Source organism: Acartia tonsa, chromosome 4 (assembly GCF_053477335.1).
Source record: "Acartia tonsa isolate MP-2025a chromosome 4, ASM5347733v1, whole genome shotgun sequence".
NCBI classification, from domain to species: Eukaryota; Metazoa; Arthropoda; class Copepoda; order Calanoida; family Acartiidae; genus Acartia; species Acartia tonsa.
The window spans coordinates 48773889-48801472 of record NC_137263.1 but is presented as its reverse complement, the minus strand read 5'-3'; the positions used below and the strand labels follow the sequence as shown (position 1 = coordinate 48801472).

The following is a 27584-nucleotide window of genomic DNA, read 5'->3' as shown; positions in this document are numbered from 1 at the left end:
TTATCTGAAATATTGGTTTCCAGCAGTTAATAAAACTATAAAAGAAATATAACAAGGAAATTTGGAGCAAGGTCGTTCAATTGTTGCAGACAACAAATTTCGGCGTACTTAAGCCATAAATAAATTTCCTACTAGGCCATGAAAGGCCTATTCTAGTTCTAATTGGCCCAGAAAGATAATTTATTTATGACTTCAGTACGTCAAAACTAGATATAATGTTTCAGAGACCAACCTTTCCCTAGTTACCCTAACTAACTCAAAAGGTCAATCACATTTTTGAGACAGCAAAAAAATATCATCACGGCTACGAAATAACAAGCGTCGGAAAACTAATCTTATCTTCAATCCATTTAGCAATTTTTAATAATTTCTTGTCTGATCCATAAGGCCCAATAAGTTGAACTGACAATGGTAGTGAATTTGTGGATAGATCAACAGGAATGGTGACAGCCGGTAGGCCGGCAAGATTTACAGGCTGTGTACAGTGATCCTGCTTGGCTGTTTGTGTTCTGTTGTCCTTCTTGATAAAGTCATCATAACTGGGCGCATCTGACAGGGTAACTGGTGTCAACAGAAAATCAACATCTTTAAACACATTTACAAAGTCATTCTGTACCATTCGTCTGATTTTAAGTGCTTGTAAGTAATATTCCTCATAATGTCTGCGTAAAAGAAAATAATTTCCAGCCAAGATGCGCCCCCTCACAACATCATTAAATCCTGCTGATCTTGAACTAGCAGCCATTGCCTCTGTAAAGGAAAGGTCTTCTCCAGGTAATCCAAACTGAACTCCATCATACCTGGCCATGTTGCTGGCAACTTCACAGGGGTTGAGCACAGAGTAGCAGGGAACAGCCAGGTCTGTGTTGGGCAGGGACACGGACGTAACAGATACACCATGATCCGAAAATAAATTACATGTTTCACTCACAACATTAATACATTCATGACTCATTCCTTCACAAAAGTATTCACTAGGAACACCAAGTTTAATTTTTCCAAAATCTACTGAATCATCACATTTATAATCAACACTTGTCGAATCAAACTCATCTTTCCCTTGCAAAATCTCAAAATAAACTTGAAGGTCCTCGACGTTTCTTGCCATTAAGCCTGGCACGTCAAGGCTATTTACAAGTGGAATTAAACCATGTCGTGATAATAAGCCATAGCTTGGCTTAAGGCTCGGAATGCCGCACCAGGCTGCAGGGATTCGAACACTTCCACCCGTGTCAGATCCAAGGCCGACTGTAGCAGCTCCGGCGGCTACTGCAACAGCTGTTCCGCCGCTTGAACCTCCGGCAACCGACCAGGATTCCGGTAAACTTTCTGTTCTATAATAACATTATTTATCATGTATGTAGGTATAACGATTAAGTAGATTTAGATGCATAAAAGGTTTTCTTATTGTGAATAAAACTATTTTATTATTGTGATAAAATGTATGGTTTTTATTATCTCAATCCGTTAAAAATATAATGACTAAAATATTGATAAGTAGTTATTTCCCTGTGATGATCAATTTCAGAACCATTTTTATCTAAAAGTTTATAAGAAATTCCACTCCTCCAAATATTTCTACAAGGTCCAGAATAGGAGTCAATAGTTCCACTGCCCATGGCAAATTCATCTAAATTAGTTTTCCCCACGACAAGGCCGCCTGCTCTGATTGATCGGTCAACAACTGTAGCCGTGTAGGGCGCTATAAAATTATCCAACATCTTTGATCCACATGATGTTTTGGTATTTAACAAACAAAAATTATCTTTCACAGCAACTGTCACCCCCCGCAGGGGAACATTTTTATTCTTATCATTTTCTTCGACATCTTTTAAAATTTCATCTTCATTTCTAACCGTCACAAAGGCATTAAGATCTTTAATATGTTCAATCCTTCTCAATGTTTGTTTTAACACATTTGTCACGTGAATATTTTGAGTTGATAATTGTTTTTGTATTTCTCGTATTGATAAATGTAACATCTGAAATATGAAATTCTACAAATGTAAATAAATATTTATCTTTTAACAAAAATATCACAGAATTGAGTATAACAAATAAACAACAAAAAAACTCTCAGCAAGAAATCTATTGATGTTATAAAGCTAGCTGTATATTCTGGTTTGCTTGAATGACAGAAACTTGGCTGTTTTGATGGAATGATTGTTGATTCTGACAAGTATCGTGTTGAACCACATCTAGCTCAAGTTCTTCACAAGTCTCATCATTGTCAGGTACTTCGTCAACGTGTACTTTATCTGGTACTGAATGTAACTTCTTCATCTCTTCCTTCCTATTTTAAAATGTATTAGGTAAATCAGAATCTAGAACAGTTCATGGTTAAATGATGCTGGAATCGAACCTATCTTTCAATAAATGGCTTAAAAATGACAAGCCAGGGGCCTGCTTATATCTGTGTGCCTTAAAAGTCCCGTTAAATAAAAACTATTAAATTCTGAATATTTTGCATACCTTTTATTAATAATAACTTGTATATCTGCTTTGGTTGGTTCATTCTGCTGCCTAATGCAGCAGGACTTGATCTCCTAGAACAAATGAAAAATAATATGAAAATAGACTCACAGGACACTCAATCTGAATAATTATGTATGCTATAATTCTGATCAACAAAATATACAGTTAAGAAGAAGTGGATCATACAAAAAATACTGTCTAGCTAATATTTATGAAAAATGAATATTCCTAAATCTTTCTTAGGTTAGATTTAGTATTGTGAGAATACGCAGGACTAGTGAAATAATATCCATCCAATCCCCAGAGAGAAAGAGAGGGGACAATGGGCTTTTATTACACAAGTCCCCAAAGTTTTATAATAAGGTTTTCTTATTTGTTAGCTTAACAATTTCGGGGACTTTAGTGATTTGTGATTGGTTAGATTATTAAGTTGAGTGTCCAAACATTTCAACCACTTATTTACACTATAGAAGGGGTAATTTTGTATATCAATTTATCGGCCATTGACTTATCCTTTAATATCTGTTGTAATAAAGAGCTCAGATATAGAAAGGTTTTTGTATAGGATAATTATTTTATTTCTACGCTACCTGATCAGTTTTAATAGCATGAAGCGTCCTCACATGGTCTTTAACATTCTTCAGGCGTTTAAAAGTTTTAGTGCATAGAGAACAGGCCCAGGGTCGGATATCCATATAAGAAACAACATGGCTCTTCAAACTGTTGTCAGAATAAAAAGATTTCGGACAGAATGGACACTTTAAGGACCTTAAAATTATCTATATGAACTTTTTTGTGCTGCAAGATGAATTTATTTTACATATTATATACTTAAAGTCCTTAGTTTTTGTTGTTTTTTGCTTTTTCGACCCTTTGAATATATGCTAGGGACGTATTGATTTACTAAAAAATGTAGTTGTACTTTTCAAGTATGCTAATAAATTAAAACATAATCATAATCAATATATCAGAAAATCTATTGGATACCATTAAAATAATATCTCAAACACAAACTGATCAAACAAAAGAAAAACAATTACTTGTTTTGACTGTGTTGGTCCATGTGCTGTTTCCACTCTACTCCATCAACAGTAAGAAATTTTCTGCCACAAATGTGACAGGAGCCGGCGAATTTGCCTTCATGGATCACCTAAATTAAACATTTTCATGGGATTACTTTTAGTAAATGCCTCATTTGTATAACGATATTTGCAGGATACCAAAAAAACTAAAAAAAAATACTCTTAGTTTCGATAATCTTAACAGTTTGTGTACGTAATGTATAGGCTTATCATAAAAAAACATGTCAACATCGGAGCACACATGGAAACGCAGGAGGAATTGAGAAAATAAGTCATAGATGCAGCTGCGTCAATAAATTCCTACCTTTACATGTCTTTTCATATCAGTCTTCGTATAAAACTTTTTACTGCAATCTTGAAAACTACATGGATAATTTGGCAAGGAAGAATGTCTTTCTGAATGAACTTTCTAAAATATAAACAAATAATTTCACTTTAAAAAAATAAAAATAAATATTCTTAAATAATTGAAATAGTTATATATCGTTTCGTATTATAGACAGCTTTCTTTGGATATCAAAATGAAAAATCATAAGATTAGAACCAGTTTTGTTAGACCTGGGGGACAGAGGCCCGGGCTAAAAAACGTGTTATGAATTTTATGATTTTTTCATTTTAATATTGGTAGAAAATAAATGATTTTCAGTATGGCTGAGAACCGGTTATAATCCAGGGGATAATAATCGATTTCGAAGCCATTCTGAATAAGAACTTACCAGGTCATATTTTGTTTGAAATAATTTACTACATACACCACACTTGAAACCCTCAACGAAACTTTCGCATGTTAACTTGTGCTTTGCTAGACCAGAATTCGAACTAAAACTTTTTTGACATTTGTCACAGACAAGTAAAATTTTAACATCATTTTCAATGTTAGTTTCAACAACATCATGAGGGTGCATACTCTTTTGGTGTCTGAGCAAGCTTATGTTGTCTGCAAAGAAATCAGAACATTGATGACATTGAAGAGGTTTGTTTGGGTGCTCCTGTTTCATGTGCTCGTCACATGCTGCCTCACTCATAAAAACTTGTAAGCATGTAACACAAACATATCCATGAGTGTCAAGATGATTTTTTAGCTCTCGACGACCAGAAAAAAGTTGATCACAGACACTGCAGCTTAATTTGTTATGTGATTTCATGTGTCTTCCCAAATTTTGTTTGGATTTGAATTCTTTATTACATATATCACATTTGAACGTTAATGAAAGACTATTTCCATTTTTGTGAACAACTTTTAGATGTTTATTGTAAAGTTCTGTTAACCCAAATGCTTTTGAACAGATATCACAGCTTATTCTACTTTTATCATGAAACTTGAGGATATGTTCGTTCAACTTGTACTTTGTTCCAACTTTCTAAATAAATTCCTTTTAGAACTTGCATTATTTTGAGTTATCATGTATTATAATAAGGTAAATATGTTTATTGTTTATATAAACTTTTCACACGTAAACTATCAAAATTATCAAAAAGTTTACCTTTGAACAAATGGAACATGTTACTTTGTTCGAATTATCAATTTCTTTATCAGTATGCTTATTATTGTCATTTACGCTGTTGTCAGAAATGTCTTCGTGAAAGCTATCATCAATATCTAATTCTTCACTCTCATCCTAGATAAGCAGGTTTAATTCCATCTTCAATGTTAATGATAAAAACTTAAAGAAAGTGTGAAAGTTCTTCATGATAAAGCGAGGAGCATATTAATCAATTGTAAAATTTAAGATAACAAGAATATCACAGACTAAAACCTAGCGCAACAACATTTAAACAAAACTTTAAGATAATTAACTACAATAAGATGAAAATTTGCAAAAGATCGCAATCGACGTATTTTAAAAGACATCGAGTTTTCTTAATTATTGTGCTACATTAATTGGAACACATTAGGTATTAAAATACAGATTAAATAATTGCAGAATATTAATTATACAGAAACTGTAATTCTTAAAATAAACCTACTTTAATATTTGAAGCTGCCAAATCAATAAGACTGTCAATTAATTGTTGATCAATAGATTTCAGATTGTATACAGATAGAATTCTGGCAAAAATATTCACTGGTTCACATCCTTCCTAATAAAAAGGAAACAATTTTAACCTCAAAATATTTTCTATTATGTTCATTTAATTTTGAAATCATGAAGAGAAAAAACTAAGGCCGAGCAAAGAAATCTTGAATTAATAAACGTTTAAACTGACATGAAAATATATTGCTTCACAAATCTTGATACTAGAATTTTCAGTAAAACATAAAAAAAGTGCGCTTCCAATGTCCATTTCTTCTCTTTTGGGTAAAATATTAAATATAAGATGGATTTTTTTCATTCATGCTAAAAAAGTTTTCCTTACTCTAATGAGAAACCATGATATTATTTTGATTTGGAGATCTTCCGAAATCTCGCTTATTTCTTCTAAAATATTCATTTTTTCATAACACCACTATTTCTGCACATTTTACATGAATCAGAAAATTGTTACTATAAAATAATTGCGGCGATTAAAACCTGAAAAACGAAATAGTTCCCTTGCAAGAAAGTGAAAATAAAAATAATGCGCATATCAGGATAAAATGCCGCAATTATTTTCTTGCCTTCAGAGAGAAGACGACATTTATATCTATTTCATATAATGGCTCGAATGATTAATATTGTTCTACTATGTTCCATTGACTCAGTAAAAGTATAAGTTTCAAGTGCAATAAAAATTTATTTCAGTTTAAAAATAAATGCATACATTATATATAATCCTCATCAAAAATATTTTAATATCACATATATAAAAAAGTTCTGAAAAATTTGTATTTTTGATAAAATATCTTGTTAGGGTTAGGTATTAAAAACTAAATATTTGTCCACAGTTGTCTACGGATAGGTAAATAAAATGAAAAACACTTACCTTTTTAGTTGGGTTGGACCTGTGGGGCCAAAGGCCGGAACAAATAAAATATTGATTTGATTTAATAATTTTAAGTGGAAATTAATCTTTCAATGATCAGGTTTAATTCCATTTGATACAAACCACTCATCTGTCTACAAACCATATTAGAAAAATATAATATTTCCCTTCTCAACATTTTAAAATAGTCGAATTGATACTGGACTAGAGTAAACAAAAGTATTAAAATATTTCTTATCATATAAATAATTTCTTCATGAAGAAGTTCTGCTTTTTCTTACTTGAAGGATTTGTACTGCACTCACACACTGAAATAAATATGTTGGTTAAATAAGGTTAGGTTAAGCCCCGCAGGGATGTCCTTCAATGAAAAACTATCCTATTTTACATCAGGAAAACATTGATATAGGGAGACAGAAATTCAAGTAGATATTAAAAAAATATTCGAGTTGAGTAGGTATCTTTTTGTTTAAATTCAGCTTCCTATTACCGCTTTAATGTAAGATAAACTTGTATTTTAAGTTTTCTATGGAAATTAACATTAATCGTGTTTCTCTACATCATAACCGTGTTGAAAAAATGTTATACCTGAGTGGCAAGTAGTTGCAGGTCGTCAGCCACAAGGTTTTGTGTGAGCCAGAGTAGGAGGGCGAGTGTATCAGCCAGGGAGCTGTCTGCAACACTGCTGGCACGATCTCTCCTAGCTGCTACCTCAGTCACTACCTCTGATGGTATAGTTGCCACCTGGGCTGTGTCAGGATCCTGCAAATTTGTATAGACATTAAGATTCATTATTTCAGAGATATAACATGATAAGACAATGGCCAAAAATTGATATACATCCCAAATGATGATACACAAGATTGAAACGATTTAACACTCAACTTAATGAATCAACCAATCAAAATTTACTTAAGTCCCCAAAGTTGTTAAGCCAACCAATAGGAAAACGTTAATATAAAACATTGGGGACAAGTGTAATAGACAGGCCATTGTCATTCTCTCTCTCTCTCTGCATTGAAAAGCTGAATATCAACTAATAATCAGGGAAAAGGGGGCCAGGATTCTGATAAACAATGCTAAGTAAAATTTTCCGCAATTTAAAAAGGAACTTAGAGGTATTTTTTCGTGAAATTTTTCATTTTTAGAGGGACTGTTGGACCTACGGCATAAGGAAAAAGGATAAGAGCATGAATACCCTTCCCCTTTTCACGGTAAAATACTACTTCCCCATCCCTAAATTTTTGAAGAAAATCTAGCAGACGAAACGATAAAACATCAACTGGCTTTTTGTATGTCAATCATAAATAATAATGTGAATAAAATGAAAAGCGATATTTAACAAACAGCCGGTAGATGCGAGAATCAGCTGAATTTTATTTACAAAAAAAGTTCCCCACTTTTTAGAAATTGAAGGATTAATCTTTAATGCACAAAATTTTTTTTAATAAAAATTAGATTATATGTAATTTTTAATTAAAACATTACATATTTATATTTACTAACAAAATTTTATTTTTAATTCAAATATTATATTCTAATTATTAAAACTTTACATATTAATTTTGCAATCCTCCCATTTGAAATAGCAATAAAATTTAGCGCGGCAACAGCGCTGATCAGGCCCCTAGGCCCACTGCCTATTTTCGTCTTCTAGTTGCTTCGATTCCTCTCTTTTATTTTTTTTTCTCTATGACCTACGGACATAATCTTATTATAGAGTAGTCCCAAAATTTTAAAACACAAAAATACCTGATGTAAATACTTTGCAATTCTCAAAAGGGCAACATCAAGAAGTTTCTCACTCAACCTTCCCATCTCGACAGATGTAAAAGTGTCTCTTATCTCACCGCCAAGACTATCGAATCCAGTAACGTACAGAGCATGACATTGTCCAACCTTCACAACATCTGACAGATACCAAACCTTGCTGATCTCTAGCAGAGGTTCCATCAGCTCCTTGTACACGGTGGCGTCAAGCTGTGCGTCAGGCAGCCGATGTATGTATCCGGCAGCCGTTTCAGACACGAGCTCAGTCCAGGCTATCCGCTCAGAGCGAACACTAGTATTGTAGTCGCTGAACCAAGATACAACTGCAGTAGTGTTTGTTTTCAACAGATTGTTGATTTCGATTGAATTGAAAAGTTTTAAGGGCCTGCTCGGCAGTTTTAATCTCCATGTCAGACAAAGCACGACAGAAAACTGGTGTTCTAATGATAGAATATCAATATCAGGAGGTTCAACAGACAAAGTATGATCAATAAGATGTTTTTGATTGTTAAGGCTATAGTTATCATATTCTACATGCACATCTGGAAGCTCCCCAAAGCGAAGCAGCTCTAGAGATTTGTCCAAAAAGCCCTGTATAAGCTGCAAAAATGTTGCAATATTTTCTCGTTTCAGTCCAAATTCTTTGTCACAAATATTTGACTCATTCATTGTTGACTTTTTGAAATCATCCGTTCTCTTGACAATATCCCTGAATAATTTAGAAAAGAAAGTTCTCCAAATAAGATGTGAAAACATGACTTTCAGCTTAGTGCAGCTTATTGAGGACAAGGACAATAAAGCAGTTTCCAGAACATCAAGGTCATTTCTGTCCTTCTGGCACCAGCCCTGTAACTCCTCCCAACACATGTGCGCAACTAGAATATTTACATCCATACACTTGGGGAAAAATTCTCCAACTTTCGTTACTAGCGCCAACTCATTTGTCTCATTAAAACCATCAATTGCTGATGGTATATTCAGCGAGCAGCTTCCCAACTTGTGCAGCCAGCTGCTTACTATTTCAGACATTCTGCCATTGCCACTGTCATACACACTCTGCAGAGAATAGTTCAGCTTTGAAGGAGGACCGCTGGCGGTTTTCGGAAGCAGAGATTTATAACAGGATATCAGTTCAACCATTGCAGAGGTCTGATGTAGTCTTCGGGACCAATCATCTACATAAGTCTGTGGCGCATCCACTTGTTGTAATCCATTCATCCACAAAAATATTACTGCATAAAGATCTTCATCAATCTTGGCCTTCAGTAAGATTCGTTTTGATAGTTCTTGCATACTTGAAACAGATTTGTCATCGGAGCCTTCCCTAACACTTAGAAGAGTAACAAAGCACTTGCTCAAGTTTGTAAACCAGTGTGCAGATCGGAGAGGATAAGTAACAGCTGATATGAGGACGGTTTCAAAAATTTCAGACAGAGATACACCACTTGCCGTGAGAACATCTCGGGCATTATTCAAGCTACACAAATGGCAAAATAGTTTACCCAATTCATGCTTCACTTCAGGTTGGATATCCTTTCTTAATCCTATTTGAAGTTTTCCAGTCTTCATAAGCTCACCCTCGGTGTCAAAAGAGCTCAGAAATGCAGAAAAACTTAAATTCAATGACAATAACTGTTTATTTTCTTCAGATGAATCTTCAAGCAGTTTGACCAGAGGCTCTAGTTTATCTGCATTTAACCCAAGACAATTTGCCAGCAGAGTTTCAGTATCTTGTTCATTTTCAGTGTCTTCATCATTAGCTATTTCTTTTGATGTACAGTCATTGAAAAGTTTCAACAAATGGTAAAGTTTAACCAATCTGTTACAATAAATTTTCAACTCCATGGACTTTGCAGAAAATTCTTGAAAATTCATCTCTGTAGCTTCATTCAAGCTTGACAATAGTGATAAAGAATCTGATAGTCCAAGCTGTTCATTGGACAACAGCTTTTGTATGACAGAGATTCTCAAATGCAGATTGCGGATTTCCTGCAGTGATTTTAAAATCTCTTCCAAATAGTTTGAATCCTTACTTTCTGCCAAAGCAAACACCTTAGTCTGTGTGTTTATATCCTTTTCAGCAGTGCTTGACATGGACAGAGCATGAAAGGGAATGTGGAAGTGGTGGACTTTTCCATTTGGCTGCAGGAAGCAAGTAAACACTTTGACAGATTCGTGCCTTCGAGGCGTTCCATCATCCAAACAAACTCCTCCAGAACTCAAAAGGGTTCCATTCTTTGACACCTAGAAAATTTAAAAAAAAATTTATTTAAATTCTATGTGAATTCTGAAAAAAACCTAATGGTCTAAAATATAGAGCAGAAGATAAGGTTAAACTTTAACGAAAATAACCTTGCAATACAATTCTAATTTCTTTCCTATAATTATAATTTTCTTTATCAATAGAAAACAAAAATGTGAAGGCCACTAAAATAGGGGGCTATCATAAAGTACCATAAGTAGAGTAATAGATAGATCACAAAATTCGTAAAAAATTATGGGTTTTTCCTTTGCATATTGTTACCTGGAATTCCGTAACTTTAACTTTTTGTTCTGGAGACCAAACCTCCACCAGGCCTCTTCTGGGAAGATAAAGTACCAATACAGCTGCTACTTCCTAATAATTTTATTCAAATACGTAATAACCGACTAGTGGCCCACTCAAACCCACGGAATTAGCATAAATGATAGCGGGCCTACTTGCTGTCGGGGAGGTGTCGGGTTTGAGATTGGCATACAGTGCGTCATACCATAGACGTTTAAAATGATAACTACTGCTGGTATGTCAGGGGCCCGACATAAATATAATAGTTATAGTATGCGGAATGCCTTGGCCCACAAACAGGCGTAACTAATTAACATACACAGTTAGGACTTCCAGACAAAGGTCGTGCAAAATATACGTGTTCATAGCATCAAAGAGGAACTCTAACACTGAAAGACCTTAAGATTGCAGGAGTGATCTGATAACCCTTACTTAACTTATGATAAGCTGAAGCAATCATTGGCAATTGCTTTTTAAAATATTTATTTCAATTTGAAAATTGCTAGATGTTACATAGTAATTCTTGAATAAAATGTAGATGTTCAAAATGATTGAATTTGATTTGAAGAAAAAGTATTTTGTAAGCAAGGTCCTTTTTATTCTAATTAAATTGTTATTTGTAATAAATTAAACCTGTCACCTTTACATCTTCCAGCCGTGACACTGATGTCAGCTTGGGTTGACCGGCCAGCACCCAGCCCATCTGGCACCTGTGGTAGCCACGCCACATCTGGACAATCGTCCTGGAATAATTGTCCACCAGGATAACTCTGTTCTGAGAGTCACGTATTGCCGAGTACATCTTGTTGGGTGATATCACTATTTCTAGTCCATCACGTCCGGAGTCCTGATCAAATAAAAACATGACTGGAATAGTTATTTATTGCATCGTATTAGAAACAGCTTTCCGCAGACATTAAAATGAAAATTTATAAGATTAATACCAGTTTTGTTAACCCCCCGAGGGGCCGGGTTATATAGTTTGTAATGAAATGCTATACATGATTTTTAAGTATGGCAGAGAAACGGTTCTAATCCTGCAAATATTAAGCGGTTTTAAAGCCACACTGGAAAATTGTAAGGGCAAAAATTCAAATCATACTTACAATAATAGGTAAAACTTAGCGAAGAAAAATAGTGAAAAAATATTTTCCGTAAAAATTCCCCACCAATTTTAAAAATAACCTAATTAAGTAAAAACTCGCTTATAATCCTATTATATAAATAGCTGTATAAAATAATAAGCTTTTTTGTCTGTAGCGATGGATCTTATGGATAGGTGCAGCTTATTATGGGTCCTCATTTTGTTTTGGGCTGTATTATTATAAATAAGCAAGGATATGGCTTTATGTTTTAGCCTATTTTTTCCCTTCCATAACCCCTCAAATATAGAGCCCCAAGATGCTAGTGGCGCATCCGATAGTTACCTTTAAAGAATGAGCTATTGAGAGGATAGCCTGAGGATCTGTGGGTTGGGGAGGCTTTGCTTCTGCTTGTCCGCCCCCACCCGACCACAAACTTCCAAAGGCACCTGATTAATAAACAATAAACATGCTATAATTTGGATTTATTTTTAAACAATAGAGATAGTCTAGATACATACAAAATCAGCAAATAAAAAATAGTAGGGTTAAATTCCAGACATGTCATTGGTTAAAATTGTGTACAGATTTTGGCATGTTTATGTCTTTTGAAGCATGATCGACAGCCAAACGGACAAACTATATTCTAGAGACTAGATGCACATTTTTCATAGGAATCTTCACTGAAAATTTCAGATATCTTTCTTAAATAGCAGCCGAGAAAATCACATTTACACCATAGTGTTAAGGACTGAATAATAACTTACAAAGATAATTAAGAAACTGTGCTACTAAAAATATTTTTCAAGAATTTTAAAAAGTAACCTGAGGCAACTTTGAATATTCCAGAAGTAACGGAAGAAACCATAGTTTGAGCTAACTCGCCAGCAGTAGCACTAAAAACAGGGTTTTAATAGGATAAGACAATGGCCGATAAATTGATGTACATCCCTAATGATGAAAATTACCCCTTCTGAGTATTTCAAGTACTTGTTGAAACGTTTGGACACCCAACTTAATGAACAAACCAATCAAATTCAATAAAATACAATGAATAAAAAACGTTATTTTAAACTTTGGGACTAGTGTAATAAACAGTCCATTGTCTCCTCCCTCCCTGTCTAAATCATCATGCCTACAAGATAGGGATAATAAACATGAAGAAAAACATTTTGCCTTATCAGTTAGATAAGAGCATTAATCTTCTTATCAAATAATGCATAGTTTTTGTTAATAAAATGCTATTATGTCTTCGTACTAATAGTCGCTAGAAACCAAACCCCTTGACATGTTGTGTGGGCGTGTGCGTGTGTGGGCACAGTTTCTTAGTGTTTAGACCTAAGAAGTCATGGAGTAGATGTTGTACATGAGAGATATAAAGTATCCACCCACCTGGAGGAAGACTTTTCATTGTACTGAATGAAAGGATCCTGACCGATTGTCAGAATATAGGGTTTAGTTATCACAGGCTTGTATCTATCATCCACCATTCCACCTGTAACATACAAAAATTTAAGGTAGGACAGCAATTTCAGTTTGTCTCTAAGAAGTAGTGATGGCAAACCGTCACATTTTTGACCGGATTCGGATTCTTACAAGAATCCGTCAAAAAAAGGCGATTCTAGCAATATTTTAAAAGGCTTTTAAAAAAAATTAAGTACTAAATATGTCCTAAAAATTAATGTTCTTGGTGTTCTCTATAATTCACTTCCGAGAATCGAACCAGATTTTAAAAGATATAAAATATAATGATGTTAATATTTTCCTTCAAAAAGGCGGAGTTGAAAGAAAAAACCCAAGACGCTAATTTTAGCCTACCAATTAAGAATCCGAATCCGCTATTAAAAAACGGATTCCGGATACGGATTCCAAAATTGGCCAAAAATTGGGCGGATTCCGGATCCCGAATTCGGATTGTCAACCCTAAGAAGACTATTAATACAAATAATCTAAATAAGTGCAATGATGGTTATTTCTGATAAATTATAGTCTATTTGAAGAGTCCCGCAGGGTCATCTTTTCTCAGGTGCTATAAACAAGGAACGTGTGATTTTATAGGACGAACGAATTATATTTCGTAAACAGTAAGGGGGGGGGGGGCGAAAGTGACACTTTTTGAAACCAAAACTAAAAGTCAAAGGAACTCAACTAAAAAAAGAGGTACAGGTCTGACATTTTGCATGGCAGTTGCTTTATAGGGGTACAATATGGAACTGTGAAAAAAAGGTCCCGCAACCGCCGAAAACCGCCGAGAAAAGGAAAAAAAAATTCGGCGGTTTTCGGCGGTTGCGCCGCCGTTTCTTCACAGTTCCATATTGTACCCCTATAAAGCAACTGCCATGCAAAATCTCAGACCTGTAACTCTTTTTTTAGTTGAGTTCCTTTGTTGACTTTTAGTTTAGGTTACAAAAAGTGTCACTTTCGCCCCCCCCCCCCCCCCTTTGTACCTACTATAAAAGCATTTATCCTATGATATCAAGTAGTAAGGTTTTTTTTTTGTCTGTAGCTTAGGATTTCTTTAACTAATGAAGCGATTAGGTTTTCTCATTTTAGGGAAGCATCACACAGGTCCTCGGATTGTTTTAGGCTAATTTGTATTTCAGTGAGATTCTAGTCTTCAATTGGTTTTAGGCTATTTTCTACCCTTCCCTTCCAGATGCTAGAGGCAAAACCGCTATAAGGGGGGGGGGGGGGGGTAATGCAACCATCTCGTAATTAATAATTAAATGGCACTTAGAATTCGAATTTCGATCTGAAATTTTGCATGAATAATCCATGGTAGGTCTAATTTCCGTAAATCAAACAAAAAGCTGGAAAAGTAACGGCTGGCGGCTCCGCCGTTTTGCCATTTTTTGGCTATCTTAAGAGCAAATTAGTTACGAAACCTATCTCCACATAATACTTTTGGTCGATTAAAAACGTTATCAAACGGTTCTAGCCGGTAGCTGTTGGTACTAGAAATTTAAAAATGGTTATTGCGATCATTTAACATGAATTACACCAAAAATATGTTTTCAAAAGTTGATTCCTAAATAGGCAAAAAAACGGCTGAGTCGCCAGCTGTTACTTTTCCAACTTTTTGTTCGATTTATGGAAAATAGACCTACCAAGGATTACTCATGAAAAATTTCAGATCGAAATTCGAATTCTAAGTGCCATTTAATCATTGATTACGAGAAGATGGTTGCAACAAGCCCCCCCCCCCCTTTAATAAGTTACCGACAACGCAAATTAAAGGGTGTCTGCTATATCAATCGTGACTTACCTTTCATGGTTAGTTGAAAATACTGATAATATGTTGAATTAGTTAGCACAATGGATTCACAATCATTCACCTTCTCTTCTTTTATTAAAAACTTGTAGCCCTAAATAACAAATAACTTTTTAAAATTGTCAACGTATTGATGTTTATCTGATCTCTGTTTAGATGAACCTATCCTACAACACCACTGGACCCATAACCAACCCACTGATATGTTTTATGATATAGTCTCATTAATATTGATTTAATACATGTTGTTTTATTTGATATCTATCTTTATGTTGTGTTTATTAATATGCAATCAAAGAAAATATAATTCTGTTTTAATTAGGTACTATTTAATAATTTTATTTATTGCAGATTAAAGGAGGATGTGCATAAGGCCCATTTGGGCAGGGGGGGGGGGGTTTACTCGAGAACCCTTAGAGCTAGAGGGAGCTAATTTTGGATTTAAGCTTCTATGGGGCCAAAGTTACTTTTAAAATTATCGTCGACCCCCCACCCCCCCAAAAATTTTTTTTTTTGGGGGGGGGTAAATTTTTTTTTATTGCATTTCTCGCCGAATTAGGCAATTTGGAATCATTTGAGACCATGTTATTTTTTTCAAAAATTTTTCCCCTTACAAGCAACCCTGCGGGGGGACTTGGTCATTTTTTTCAAATTCTCGTTTATGAAGGTATATCTTAAATACAGTATGCTACTCCCTTAGTTTTAGAGATAATTGGATGCCGCTCCCGCCGTCCGCCGCCGTTTTCCGTTTTGAAAAAAATAACATGGTCTCAAATGATTCCAAATTGCCCAATTCGGCGAGAAATGCAATAAAAAAAAATTTTTTTGGTCCCGCCGCCGTTTTTTTTTAAAGATACCAAAACTTGGGGTAATTAGTGACTCAATCAAAAAGATTTCATCCAATTATCTCTAAAACTAAGAGAGTAGCATACTGTATTTAAGATATACCTTCATAAACGAGAATTTGAAAAAAATGACCAAGTCCCCCCGCAGGGTTGCTTGTAAGGGGAAAAATTTTTGAAAAAAATAACATGGTCTCAAATGATTCCAAATTGCCTAATTCGGCGAGAAATGCAATAAAAAAAATTTTACCCCCCCCCCAAAAAAAATTTTTTTTGGGGGAAGGTGGGGGGTCGACGATAATTTTAAAAGTAACTTTGGCCCCATAGAAGCTTAAATACAAAATTAGCTCCCTCTAGCTCTAAGGGTTCTCGAGTAAACCCCCCCCCCCCTGCCCAAATGGGCCTTATGCACATCCTCCTTTTATGTTTTTTGTTTGTTATTCCTTTAAATGAGGTTTTGATCTATATTTCATAATTTCATATTAAAAGAATGCGTGGATACCGGTTCGATTCCTAGACTTGCGCGTAGAGACAGAGACAAAGGTCTCCCAATAAAGGTACCTCAAATACTGGTTTACCCCTGTTTTAACTAAAAATATGATCATAACATAAAACTATGTTTATAGAGATGTGTGTGTTATGTTAAGTCGTTAGGGCGTGCTACAATAATAAAAATATTTCAAGTCTAATAACAGCAATAGTAAGATGTAAACATTTGAATTTTCCCAACAACCAAATATTAGGTTCATCATAAGAGAGGACTAGAGCAAGAATGTCAAGCTAATGTAATAAGGAGTATATTGGGCTCCTCTGTTATCTGACATCTAATATTAGTTTTTTCATCTGGGGTCAGTACGTGACCTCATACCTAAAGCATTCCAACATTGAAATTTTGTAAATATTAACCTCTAAGATACAAAACATCGAGTAAATAATATCTTTTTTAATTCAAGACAATTAAATTTCATCTTTTCTCTAATATTTTATGAATCTTATTTTCAATAGGAGAATAAAAAAAGCAAATCTATTTTACCTTAATATTAGATAAGATTTGTTGATATTCTTCCATATCTGATGTGAAGCTGATTCTTAACTTGTTACTATCTGTGATGGCCTGGAACAGATCCATGTTGGATATGCTAACCACTAAACTACTGTAAACAATCAACAGCTCTAAAAATATAATAAGATTAATGACTTTTTTCTCTCCAGAATTTTGGAAGAAAACTTAATGATTTTAAAGAGTCTTTTTCAATAAAGGTTAATGCATAGTAAAGCAATTTATAATAGGTAAAGAAGTTTGGTCAAGTAAAAGGATCTTAAGGTATAAGACAATGAACGATAAATTGATTTACATCACCAAGTACATCACAAGCCTGTCCCTCTTGAAGATTCAAATTATTTGTTAAAATGTTTGAACACTAGGTGGTCGTTTTGCTAGCTTATCAAAATTCAGTCAAAGTGCCAAAAATAGAGGAGTAGGTTGCGTTAAAAATCCGTAAGGGTGTGAGTTTTAAGGCTTAAAAATAGTAGGTAGTAGAACGATAATATTCACTAAATATGTGTATTTCTTATTGAAAAGAACTATAGACAATTTTTTTTTAAAGTTAACATTAATTTTTATCGTTCTACTACTGTTTTTAACTTAAAACTCACAACCTTTACAGATTTTTAGCGCAACCTACTCCTCCCTTTATGAGCCAAAGAATAGGATAAAAGGGTTTTAAAACCTTGGGTACCAGTGTAATTAACAGCCCAATGTCCCCTCCCTCCTAGGTCAAATATCATCTATTTAGTATTTAACCATATAGTTAAAAAATTGGAAGGGACAGAGTAGGCTCAAGCTTAACAGCAAAACAATGGATTTATTATTACTTGGATCTTACATCAGATTTTCATTTCTAATAAAGTGAACCTTCTAGCGGGCTAAAAGAACGATCTCCCCAATCCCCTCCCTTTAACCCATCCATTCCCCTCCTACTGGATAAATGAACTAACCAATAAATGGAGGGAAAGTAGCAAGCTAAATAAACGACAATTTTTCCCCTGTTATAATATCTACGTATATTCTACTACATCCATTTGCAAAGCACACCGCAATGAAAGTAGAATTTTAAAATACCATTTGCAACAGGCAAACTTAAAGTGCTTTGTATTTAAGAATTCATTAAATATCTAAAAAAAAGGAAGACCATTAATTACCTTGCATGGCTTGAGTGAATAAGATGTTGGTTGACTGTTTTCCTTCGGGTATGGCCTGGAACTTAATGCTCTTCACTGGGGACCCATTAAAAGATTTTTGAACAACTATTACACCAGCCTCATCGTAAATTCGTACTAAAAAGAATATAACTTTAATAAACATATCAATGTTAGAATATTTTAACACGATATGTTAAGAATATTGGTGATATATTCCACAAAGTAACTGTTGAGCAATGCGCCCCTAATTTCTATTTTTAAAATAAATTGAAAATAAGAGATGGTAGTTTTTTTCGGCCCCCTAGCCATATAACCTAACCTAACCCTCCTATGTATGTTTGTATATGATAATATATAATAATTTTGTAGGATTAGACCTTTAGTAAGGTAGGTAGATCTTTTGTAGGGTTAGATCTTTTGTAAATTAGACCTTTAGTAAGGTAGGTAGATCTTTTGTAGGGTTAGATCTTTTGTAAATTAGACCTTTTGTAGGAGTAGATCTTTTTTAGGGTTAAACCTCTTGTAGGGGTAGACCGTTTGTAAATTAGACCTTTCAAACAATGCCGTTTTTTCCATATGCCTAACAAACCACTGCGAGGGGTCCTAAGCCAAGGGACTACCCAGAACACAATAAAACCTAACCTGCATTACTGCAGTAATGAACAAAATTGGGATTTTTTTAACAAAATAAGAGGAGGGGTTAGTGCTCAAAATGCACTTTTAGGGAAAACGCCAATATATTACCCATGCCAGTGTTGAATCCAAGGACTGCGTAAAAACATTTGTTTTCCAACTTGGAATTTGTCAACAGAGGAAATACTTCCACACTTGTAATTTCTTCATTTTCCTTTAAAAGGCATAATTTTTAGGTCCAAACAGTTTTTTCATTTCAAAGAGTTTTGTATTTCATGTTTTCTTTTAGGTTTAATTTCAACTTACAAAAACCAATACTCAATACACTGTTAAGTTATGGTCAAATAGTTTAAACAAGATTTAAAGTATAAATCTAAGAACATTATTGTCTATGTTCATAGATTCAAGCTAACAACTGCTTCGCAGTTGCGATAAAACATATTAAAACCAGTTAAGAAGGAAATGTGACAAAAATAAAAGCTTTTGTAATAGCTTTAAATATCAGGTATACTTACTTACCTCTAGTACAGAAACAGACCCTTGATGCACAGTATTTAGCTCTCTTTTCTTCATACTTTCATTTTCTTTGTAAAGAATATATTTCTGCCCTTTGGCTATACACAGAAAGTCTCCCTATGTTATGGTTTATTTAATAAGTTTAAAATACAAAAAAAATACGAGACAAAGAAAAGAAAAAAGATTCTTTTAGCTTGTGTGATAGTGGGTTGAAAAAAACCGCATTGCAGTTAATTTTTAATTTACAGTAAACCATTCCTGTGGTGTTATAGCTGTATGTGCCAGCTGTAGCCAAGCAGGATTCAGGGCAGTATCTCCAACCAGCCAAGATCCTGCATCTTCCAGGCCCCCCCGAACACCCATTTTTTATCTGCAAAATATAAGTCATGTGCTAGATGTGATTCTATTTATATTTTTATTTTAATCGTGATGATCTAAAAAACTATTTTCTTACACAACCTTTATTTCCCGTTCTTATTAGAAAGGCAGTGAGTTTTTCTAAAGTTGATTGTTTTATCTTGAAAATTTTATTTCGGTAAATTCAAAATTGAAATTAAATTCAGTGAAGAAAACTGCCTTTGATAAATTTAAAACAAAATTGATGAAAAAATAATTAACAAAAAGTTCTATCATGTAATATGTTAAGTGCTGGTTTTTAATAAATACTTTGATACAAACTGTTCTTTGAACATTAAAATTAGAGAAACAGAAGTTTAGCTCGTAAACATACAGGGGTGTATATTCTCCACAAGCTTCATTTATTTCCCCTGCTAATAAAATATTTCATTTATTTCCCCCCCCCACCACCTCTAATAAGAAGGAAGAAAAAATGGAAAAATAATTTTGGTAGGTAGCCTTAATTTCCTTCATATTTTTACTCAACCCACATATTTTTTTTAGTATTTCCCCCGGGGAGTGAAAAAAATGTTTTAAGATTTTTTTTTTTTTTATCCTCCACATATTTTTTTTCCCACTTTAGCAGGGGATCTTAAGCAGAATATACACCACTGTAAACATAGGTAACATTTGTGCGAAATCTAAATATTTAAACGTTATGCTTTCCTTGGAAAACTTAATTGGAAGCTGATATATATGACATAAAATTCTTTTATAATGGAAGATTAATTTAAGTAACTTATTATAGAAATTTAGTTTTTCATAGGAATATAATTTTTTTTGTAGTTTAAGTAGATAGGTAATAATTTATAATCTGCATTGGAATAAACAATAATTTTTTATTATTATATCTTAACATGAATTTAGATAAGCCAAAATACCAAAATTAAGAACCATGTCTCTATGTTAAAGATGTTCTTATAATTTGACACATAACTAAACAAAAAAACAATATTTTGATTTTTAAAGCTTAGTGGCAATGTAAACATTAAATATATAGAAATGTGAGAGGATTGGAACAAAATTTAAAGTTCTAATATAAGTTAGTTGTGGATAATGTATAAGTGACTTCTCCACTAGTTGTCTTAATTGAATATACCTACCAGAAGATCAACATCACTCCCGCATGCTCCAAGTTAAAAAATGCAATCATCTATATGTATCACAGAAAAAAAATATTATGGAATTCAGATTAATTGATTTTTTAGTAGTAAATATATTTTTTTTAAATTCTTAATTATAAGAAACAAAGAAGACTTGATGAAAATTTTATTTTTTTCTTTGAAAAAATCTAAATTAATTGTCCTAAGCTTATTAGGTATACTAAATAAATAATTTTAAACACAAGTTTTTAAATAATTTTTATAGAATAATAAAAGTATAAAGAGGACTTATCATGAATGAGATGTTTAGAATCTAACAATAAAGCAACTACCACCTTAAAACCGAGTGCTGTATATCTTTTGTTGGGGCCAAGTTTCTAAGCTTTGCCTTCCTTGGGTTGGGTTTCAAATAAATATTTTAATATTTCAACTAAGTATTATGTTCATAAATAATCCTCTTTAAAGAAATTTCCTGTCTTTACTGGGTTCGAAGTTTTAAACATCACAATCAAAACTGATCAAATTCATACAATAAAATAAAATTTTTATTATCTCATAAAATCTCTTGAGGGGTGTAAAACAATGAAACAATTTGTGCTACTACATTAATAAGCTTATTTTTTAATATTTTGGTTTATTTATACATTTTTGGAGAACAACCACGCTTATTTATAAATATTCAACAATAAATAGACAATTCTGACGGTTAAGTTACAACAAATGCAGATTATCGTTGCTTTACATACCTACCTATCCTGAAATATTTTATATTTCTTTTAAAAATGCTTTTCTTGGAATATGTTTTTTGTTTGTTAAAGGGGGGGGGGGGGCGAAAGTGACACTTTTTGAAACCAAAACTAAAAGTCAAAGGAACTCAACTAAAAAAAGAGTTACAGGTCTGACATTTTGCATGGCAGTTGCTTTATAGGGGTACAATATGGAAATGTGAAGAAACGGCGGCGCAACCGCCGAAAACCGCCGAGAAAAGGCAACAAAAATTACGGCGGGAAACGGCGGTTTTCGGCGGTTGCGCCGCCGTTTCTTCACAGTTCCATATTGTACCCCTATAAAGCAACTGCCATGCAAAATCTCAGACCTGTAACCCTTTTTTTAGTTGAGTTCCTTTGTTGACTCTTAGTTTTGGTTTCAAAAAGTGTCACTTTCGCCCCCCCCCCCCCCTTTATCTTTTTTAATATTGTATGAAAAAAAGCAACGATAATCTTTATAACAACTTGCTTGTACAAAGATCCATTTTTATGATGCAATTAATATTTTTTTTGGAAAAAAAAGTAAGTTATCTACAATCAGGAGAAGAACTGAAACCGGATACCATGTGTTCTTAATGGTGCAAATTATGTAATACTGTTGTTGTACAAAGCCATGACACATGAATTAACAAGAAGGAACAATAATAATAATAATAATACATTATACTTAACAACTTTCCAATTTGTGATGCAAAGATGCGCGACAATATGTCACGAAATTCTTGTACACTTACAGGAAGATTGACTTCCTGGCGTGAGGTCAGTATCCTAGTTGTTCTTTCTGACGTGCCTTGTTGCCCGCGCTGATGGCTCCGTCCTCCTTGCTCTTCACCCGCCAGCCCAGGGCAAGTCGGTCAAAGCCAGCACTAGATAAGCATTCAAATCATGATGACAAGAAATTAGCAATTTTTTTTCATTTTCTAATCCTGGGAGATTTTATGGTTTTAGGATTATCTATTAAAATCCTCTAAATGGATGGATTTAAACCTATTACTATAAACTTACTGAAAAACTTACTTGGAGAGGCGAGCATTGTTTTAAAAATCCTAATGGCTTCACCCATAAACTCTAGGGATTTAGTTTTGTTATAATGAAAATGATCATAGTTCATTACCTAAATAGGTTGGCTTCACATCTCCAAGCTTCCGGATCAGCTGACCAGGCGACACTGCTCACCATGCGCATATGACATTTCCGCGAGTCGCGGGGCAGCCGGCTAACTTTCCCGCCAGAAATGTCGAATATGCTGACATGCCGGTTATCTTGGGGTATGGCAATCATTCCGTTGGAACTCACAGCAAGTTTATTCACCTATAAAATGGGACTAGAAATTTGCATAATGGAAAGAAAACGAAGTACCGGTTTTGCCGTATTTTAACAGTAGGTTTTGATAGGTTATTTTAGGTTAAGTAAATGTTAATGATTGCCCCACAGGGGCTTGAAATAGGAGAAAAGCTACTGTGAAAATACGAGCTAACCCGCCTCTTCGTTTTCATTCCTTAGTCCAGAAATTTGGACAAAAAGGAAGCTTATTCATTTTATGAATTACAAGAAGTATACCAGCGGATACAAATCATATAAAATGGGATAAAGAATGTCTAAATACCTGGGAATCAAGCTGGATGTTGGTGAGGGGTGCCCGCATATTTCTGAGATCCCAGACCTTGACTGTTCGGTCATCTGACCCTGACACAATGTGCTCTGACCGGCTAAAGGCTGCACAGCTTACAGAATCTGTATGACCCTGATATTAAAGAACCTTTAACATACATATAACAGCAAGATAGAGCATCTTTGCTGCAGGCATTTTTGGAAAAAAAAATATTAACGTTCTTAAAGAAAAGGAATGACGTGCTGACTATTAAAATATAGGTATGGTATGGTATTTATTAATTCCACTAACTAACAATTAAAGTTATGGTGTAGCTGTAAGAAACAAAATAATGAGACACACATGCAAGAAGGAAGGAGACAATGGAATGTTTAATGTTTATTACACTAGCACCAAAGTTTTTAATAACGTTTTCTTATTCGCTGGCTCAACAACTTTGGGGACTTTTACTGAATTTTATTAATTGATTCATAAAGTTGAGTGCCCAAATATTTCAACCAATAATTAAAATCTACAGAAGAGGGAATTAAGTGTATTATCATTGGGGTTGTACATCAATTTATCGGCCATTGTCTTAAGATCGCTGCACACATGAATAATGAAACACTAAAAATTGAGTGAAACCTGAAACACGGAGACACTGTGGATGCTCTCCCTGAAGTCCCAGAGCCTGAATGTTGTATCCTTACTGCTGGTGACGACGAGCCTGTGTGTGGGGTGACAAGCAGCCCCTGTTAGCTCCATGTCATGACCAACAAGACTGTGCAACAATGTCTAAAATAAAATTCTAAATTGAAAGTCATAGGTATTTAAAAAACAAGCAAATGTAAAGCTAGGTGTTCATTTGTGTACATATCCAAGCAATACAATATTGACCTTGGCATTTTGCTATCATATCAAACGGAACCAAACAGAAACTCTATGTTTTACAAACAATTGATGCAAACTCGCAGTTATTAAGAAGATCTATTTATAGCAACGTATTATGAACCGATTTCCGCGGATATAAAAAAACTCGTTTAATCTTATGATTGTACCTACATTTTTACAATCGTAGAAAACTGGATATAATACGATGATAAACATAATTTTTCAGTATGGCTGAGAACCGGTTCTAATCCACTGGATAGTATTCGGTTTCGAAGCGATACTGGAAACAAAACTAACCTGACTACCCACATCCCACAAGTTTGCGGTCCTATCCCAGGACGCGGTAACAATCTGTTCTCCGCCGGCCAACCAATCCGCGGACACCACAACACCCATGTGACCAGACAGCACAACCAGCGGCGTGGAAATTTGCATGCCGCGCATAACAATATCTCCGCCTCCGCCAAAATTATCACCACCGTCGTCCGAGCTGTCTGCCGACTCCTCGCTAGACTGGATCCTGGGACCCGTGTGACTGCCGGTGTCTGAGTAAGCTCCTGACTTCCAGATGTGAGCTGTACTGTCCCCACTACCTGTCACAACTATGTCCTAAAAATAATTGATTTAATTTAAAAGTTACTTGGAAAAAATGACCGGCTTCATCAGCTAGACTTATTATAGTGAAAATGGATTAAAGCAGATTAAAAGACATTCTCCTCGATATTCTCAAACGAGAATCCTGAGAATTATTCAATACAATACAATAACCACTTTGGATTTTAAAATATTAAGTTACATAAAATTAATTTGAATCATCAATTAGAGAATACTTAACTGGAAGAATTTTTTTTTGACATAAGTCAAAACAGCTATTAATAGGTAAGACAGAATTCATATGATATATTTCTTGCATGTCTCTGTACAAATGTTCTGTGGTGTTAAGCTGTTCAGCAAACATGTCATTTCTCTTCATAAAAATTTGAATACTAACTCTAACTTTACTAAATTCAATACTTACTTGTGAAGGATGAAACTTGATGCTATTAACAGAGCCCTGGTGTCCCATGTATCTGAGGATACACTTGCCAGTGTCAGCAGCCCACACAGCAGCTGTTCTGTCAGCTGATCCTGTCCCCAGACAGGGAGAGTTCACATTGGATACGTCAACATCCCAAATGCCATCTCTGTTAAAAGAAACAAATTATTTCTAAGGATTTTTGGTCCTTAAAACAACAATTAAGTAGGTATACACGTTATTATTGTTATTTTTGAGGGGAGGATTCACAAATTGATTGGTAAAGTGTATGTTTCCAAACAATTCTAAGAGTTTTCTGGACGTCAAAGCCTTTTTAAAGGGGGTAAAAATGATGGGCTTCAAAGGTTTGTTAGGGGTATTCTAATGTTGTACTTTTTAAAAATTTTAGGTGGGGGGTAAATTGAGTGGTTTCAAAGGTTGAGGGGGATATACACACCTCAACCCCTCCCCCCCCCCCCACTGGATGTCATTGTCTTTGGCTATTGGCTACATCCTATATCTATATTCATAATAGCTTAATTGGCCTTCTATAACACAATTTTGGTCAATTTTCGCATAAAATTGCAATGTAAGAACAAACAACTTACCTATGGCCTTTAAATTCTCTGACAAAAGTACAAGTGACAGCTGAAGTCTTGAAACTCGACACAATTTTACTTGTCTGTGCCTGGAAAAATAAGCAACAATAACAATTATCTGCTTACATTTTTGTCAGCGCAGCTGCTTGAAAACTAGTTAATGTGGACGCACGTTTAAGAGCTTTAACTTATTCTGAGAATTATATTTTTCACAGCAACAATGGTATCGACATATATCAGCATTGGCATATGCAATCTGCTTTTATAATTGACTTTTTTCCGTTATAAGTATATCTTTAACCAAAATTATTTTCTTTTATTATTTATTGAAAAAAAAATTACTGAAAATGGTAACTACAAAACATGAAATAAAAATATACCTTTAATTTATGTCTCGTCTTTGGAAAATTCTTCTTTGTAAATGATTTGATGACATTAATATCAAATCCATCCGTGTCCTCCTCCCCCTTGTCCCTCTCTGTGTTGCTGCCCCCCAGCCCCTTCTCCATGTTCTGGATTTGTTCCTTGAGTCTGGCGTTCTCCAGATACAGGTGTGTAAATTCTTTCTCAATTTCCTGCGGTTTGGCCACTTAAAATTATTATTTACCTCAATAATCGAAACGTATAAGAGAATGACCGATAAATGATGTACAATGTACATCCCTAATGATGACACACAAAATTACCCCTTCTGTAGATTAAAATTAGTGGTTAAAACGTTAGAACACGCAACTTGATAAACCAACCAATCAAAATTTAGTAAAAGTCCCCAAAGTTGTTATGTAAAACTTTCGGGACTAATTTAATAAACAGTCCCCTTTTCTGGTTCTACTAGGTTTAAGCCTCATAATAAAGTTGCTTATTAATGTATATTTATCGCATCGTAATACATCAAAGAGGACTATCCACGAACCAGAGCAAGTGATTCTAAACATCTTCCAGCGTTGACCCATAGTATTTTTTTAGTGAATATACTAGGTTTATGTTTAATATTTGCTTTATCGACTAAAAAGTTAGGTTTCACCATGGTTTTATGAGAAAAAAACTTTGAAATGTAACGCAATTTTTAAAGCAATATAATCAAATGCTTTGTTGAGTTAAAAGGAAAAAATAAAATAACACTACAGTAAAGCATCAAATGTTGTAAATTGCAAAAGTACATTAATTAAACTGTTTACAAGTTACCAACCCTTTTTCTAAATATACATTTTTAATCACAATAATATACTTTATTGTCAAAGCTATTAAACATCAGTTTGAAATCATCAAAACATTGAATGATATTGTACCAAAAAATGCTTAACATTTCAAAGTTTTTTTCATATAAAACCATGGTGAAACCTTACTTTTTAGTCGATAAAGCAAATATTAAACATAAACCTAGTATATTCACTAAAAACATACTATGGGTCAATGCTGGAAGATGCTTAGAATCACTTGTTCTGGTTCGTGGATAGTCCTCTTTTACGTGTATAAGAATTTGAAAAATTAAGAGTTAATTCCTGTAGGTAGGTATCATCTTTTCTGTATACCTAGCTAATAAAAAGTTTTAATTCTTCGGAAAAAATAACGGATTCGAAACCATAGGACTGGGTAGTTATTAAAGTTGGCTGTAATAATAGAAACATGGTTTTTATCTTAATAATGTGACACTTCTGAAATCTTGATAACATTTAAATAAAATAAAATAAATAAGTAGCCTTCCTTAAATAATGAATTAAGGTGATTTTTACAAGCTGGGGGCAAGACTGACTCTCTAGACCCACGTCTATGCTTCCGCGCCACATCGCGAGAGTTGGATGATGAACCAACATTTCCTGGTAAAGAGCCTGCCCCAGCCCCCAGTGAACTGGGGGCAGGGGGGCCCCCGCTCATGCCGGACCTAACTGACATAATCTTT

General features: G+C 34.3%; 3 protein-coding genes across 15 annotated transcripts; all 3 read right to left on the bottom strand.

Moving 5' to 3' along the window:
- Positions 1-3: 3 nt before the first annotated feature.
- LOC145317557 (glutamyl-tRNA(Gln) amidotransferase subunit A, mitochondrial-like) lies at positions 4-1982 on the bottom strand. Its single transcript, XM_080158699.1, has 2 exons — positions 1532-1982; positions 4-1329 (listed from the first exon to the last, which is right to left on the bottom strand). The coding sequence occupies exons 1-2, from the start codon at positions 1980-1982 to the stop codon at positions 305-307; spliced, it is 1476 nt and encodes a 491-aa protein (XP_080014825.1). The 3' UTR covers positions 4-304.
- LOC145317553 (uncharacterized) lies at positions 1982-6054 on the bottom strand. 2 transcript variants are annotated; one of them, XM_080158692.1, is made up of 9 exons: positions 5916-6054; positions 5526-5639; positions 5042-5176; positions 4274-4918; positions 3862-3966; positions 3516-3625; positions 3066-3243; positions 2473-2546; positions 1982-2293 (listed from the first exon to the last, which is right to left on the bottom strand). In XM_080158692.1, exons 1-9 carry the CDS (start codon positions 5988-5990, stop codon positions 2098-2100), a joined length of 1632 nt encoding a protein of 543 aa, XP_080014818.1. In that variant the 5' UTR covers positions 5991-6054; the 3' UTR covers positions 1982-2097. The 2 variants fall into 2 exon arrangements, with proteins under 2 accessions (XP_080014818.1, XP_080014820.1); XM_080158694.1 differs by having other exon boundaries at positions 4274-4914; positions 5916-6026.
- Positions 6055-6252: 198 nt separating this feature from the next.
- Positions 6253-27577, bottom strand: Rab3-GAP (Rab3 GTPase activating protein). Of its 12 annotated transcripts, none has more exons than XM_080158685.1 (16): positions 20822-21656; positions 20328-20427; positions 19583-20065; positions 19326-19441; positions 18918-19020; positions 18174-18308; positions 17005-17144; positions 15124-15223; positions 13251-13353; positions 12684-12754; positions 12204-12307; positions 11417-11623; positions 10756-10848; positions 8214-10475; positions 7050-7223; positions 6253-6769 (listed from the first exon to the last, which is right to left on the bottom strand). In XM_080158685.1, exons 3-16 carry the CDS (start codon positions 19683-19685, stop codon positions 6716-6718), a joined length of 3765 nt encoding a protein of 1254 aa, XP_080014811.1. In that variant the 5' UTR covers positions 19686-20065; positions 20328-20427; positions 20822-21656; the 3' UTR covers positions 6253-6715. The 12 variants fall into 12 exon arrangements, 9 of the variants coding, with proteins under 9 accessions (XP_080014811.1, XP_080014814.1, XP_080014812.1 ...); XM_080158688.1 differs by having other exon boundaries at positions 19583-20039; XM_080158686.1 differs by having other exon boundaries at positions 20331-20427.
- Between the last annotated feature and the right edge of the window lie 7 nt (positions 27578-27584).

What these genes read in the sequence shown, in the direction of transcription:
- LOC145317553 (XM_080158692.1), bottom strand. Translation starts at nt 5,990, where the DNA reads ATGAATATTTTAGAAGAAATAAGCGAGATTTCGGAAGATCTCCAAATC. An exon ending in TATCATGGTTTCTCATTAGA is followed by an intron (nt 5,640 to 5,915) that starts GTAAGGAAAACT and finishes CCTTTTTATTAG; the next exon opens with GAAGGATGTGAACCAGTGAA. An exon ending in ATGCTATTAAAACTGATCAG is followed by an intron (nt 2,547 to 3,065) that starts GTAGCGTAGAAA and finishes CATTTGTTCTAG; the next exon opens with GAGATCAAGTCCTGCTGCAT.
- LOC145317557 (XM_080158699.1), bottom strand. Translation starts at nt 1,982, where the DNA reads ATGTTACATTTATCAATACGAGAAATACAAAAACAATTATCAACTCAA. An exon ending in TAAACTTTTAGATAAAAATG is followed by an intron (nt 1,330 to 1,531) that starts GTTCTGAAATTG and finishes ATTATAGAACAG; the next exon opens with AAAGTTTACCGGAATCCTGG.
- Rab3-GAP (XM_080158682.1), bottom strand. Translation starts at nt 19,685, where the DNA reads ATGGGTGTTCGGGGGGGCCTGGAAGATGCAGGATCTTGGCTGGTTGGA. An exon ending in AAATCTTATCTAATATTAAG is followed by an intron (nt 15,224 to 17,004) that starts GTAAAATAGATT and finishes TTTGTTATTTAG; the next exon opens with GGCTACAAGTTTTTAATAAA. An exon ending in TTAAAGTTACGGAATTCCAG is followed by an intron (nt 10,476 to 10,755) that starts GTAACAATATGC and finishes TAAATTTTCTAG; the next exon opens with GTGTCAAAGAATGGAACCCT.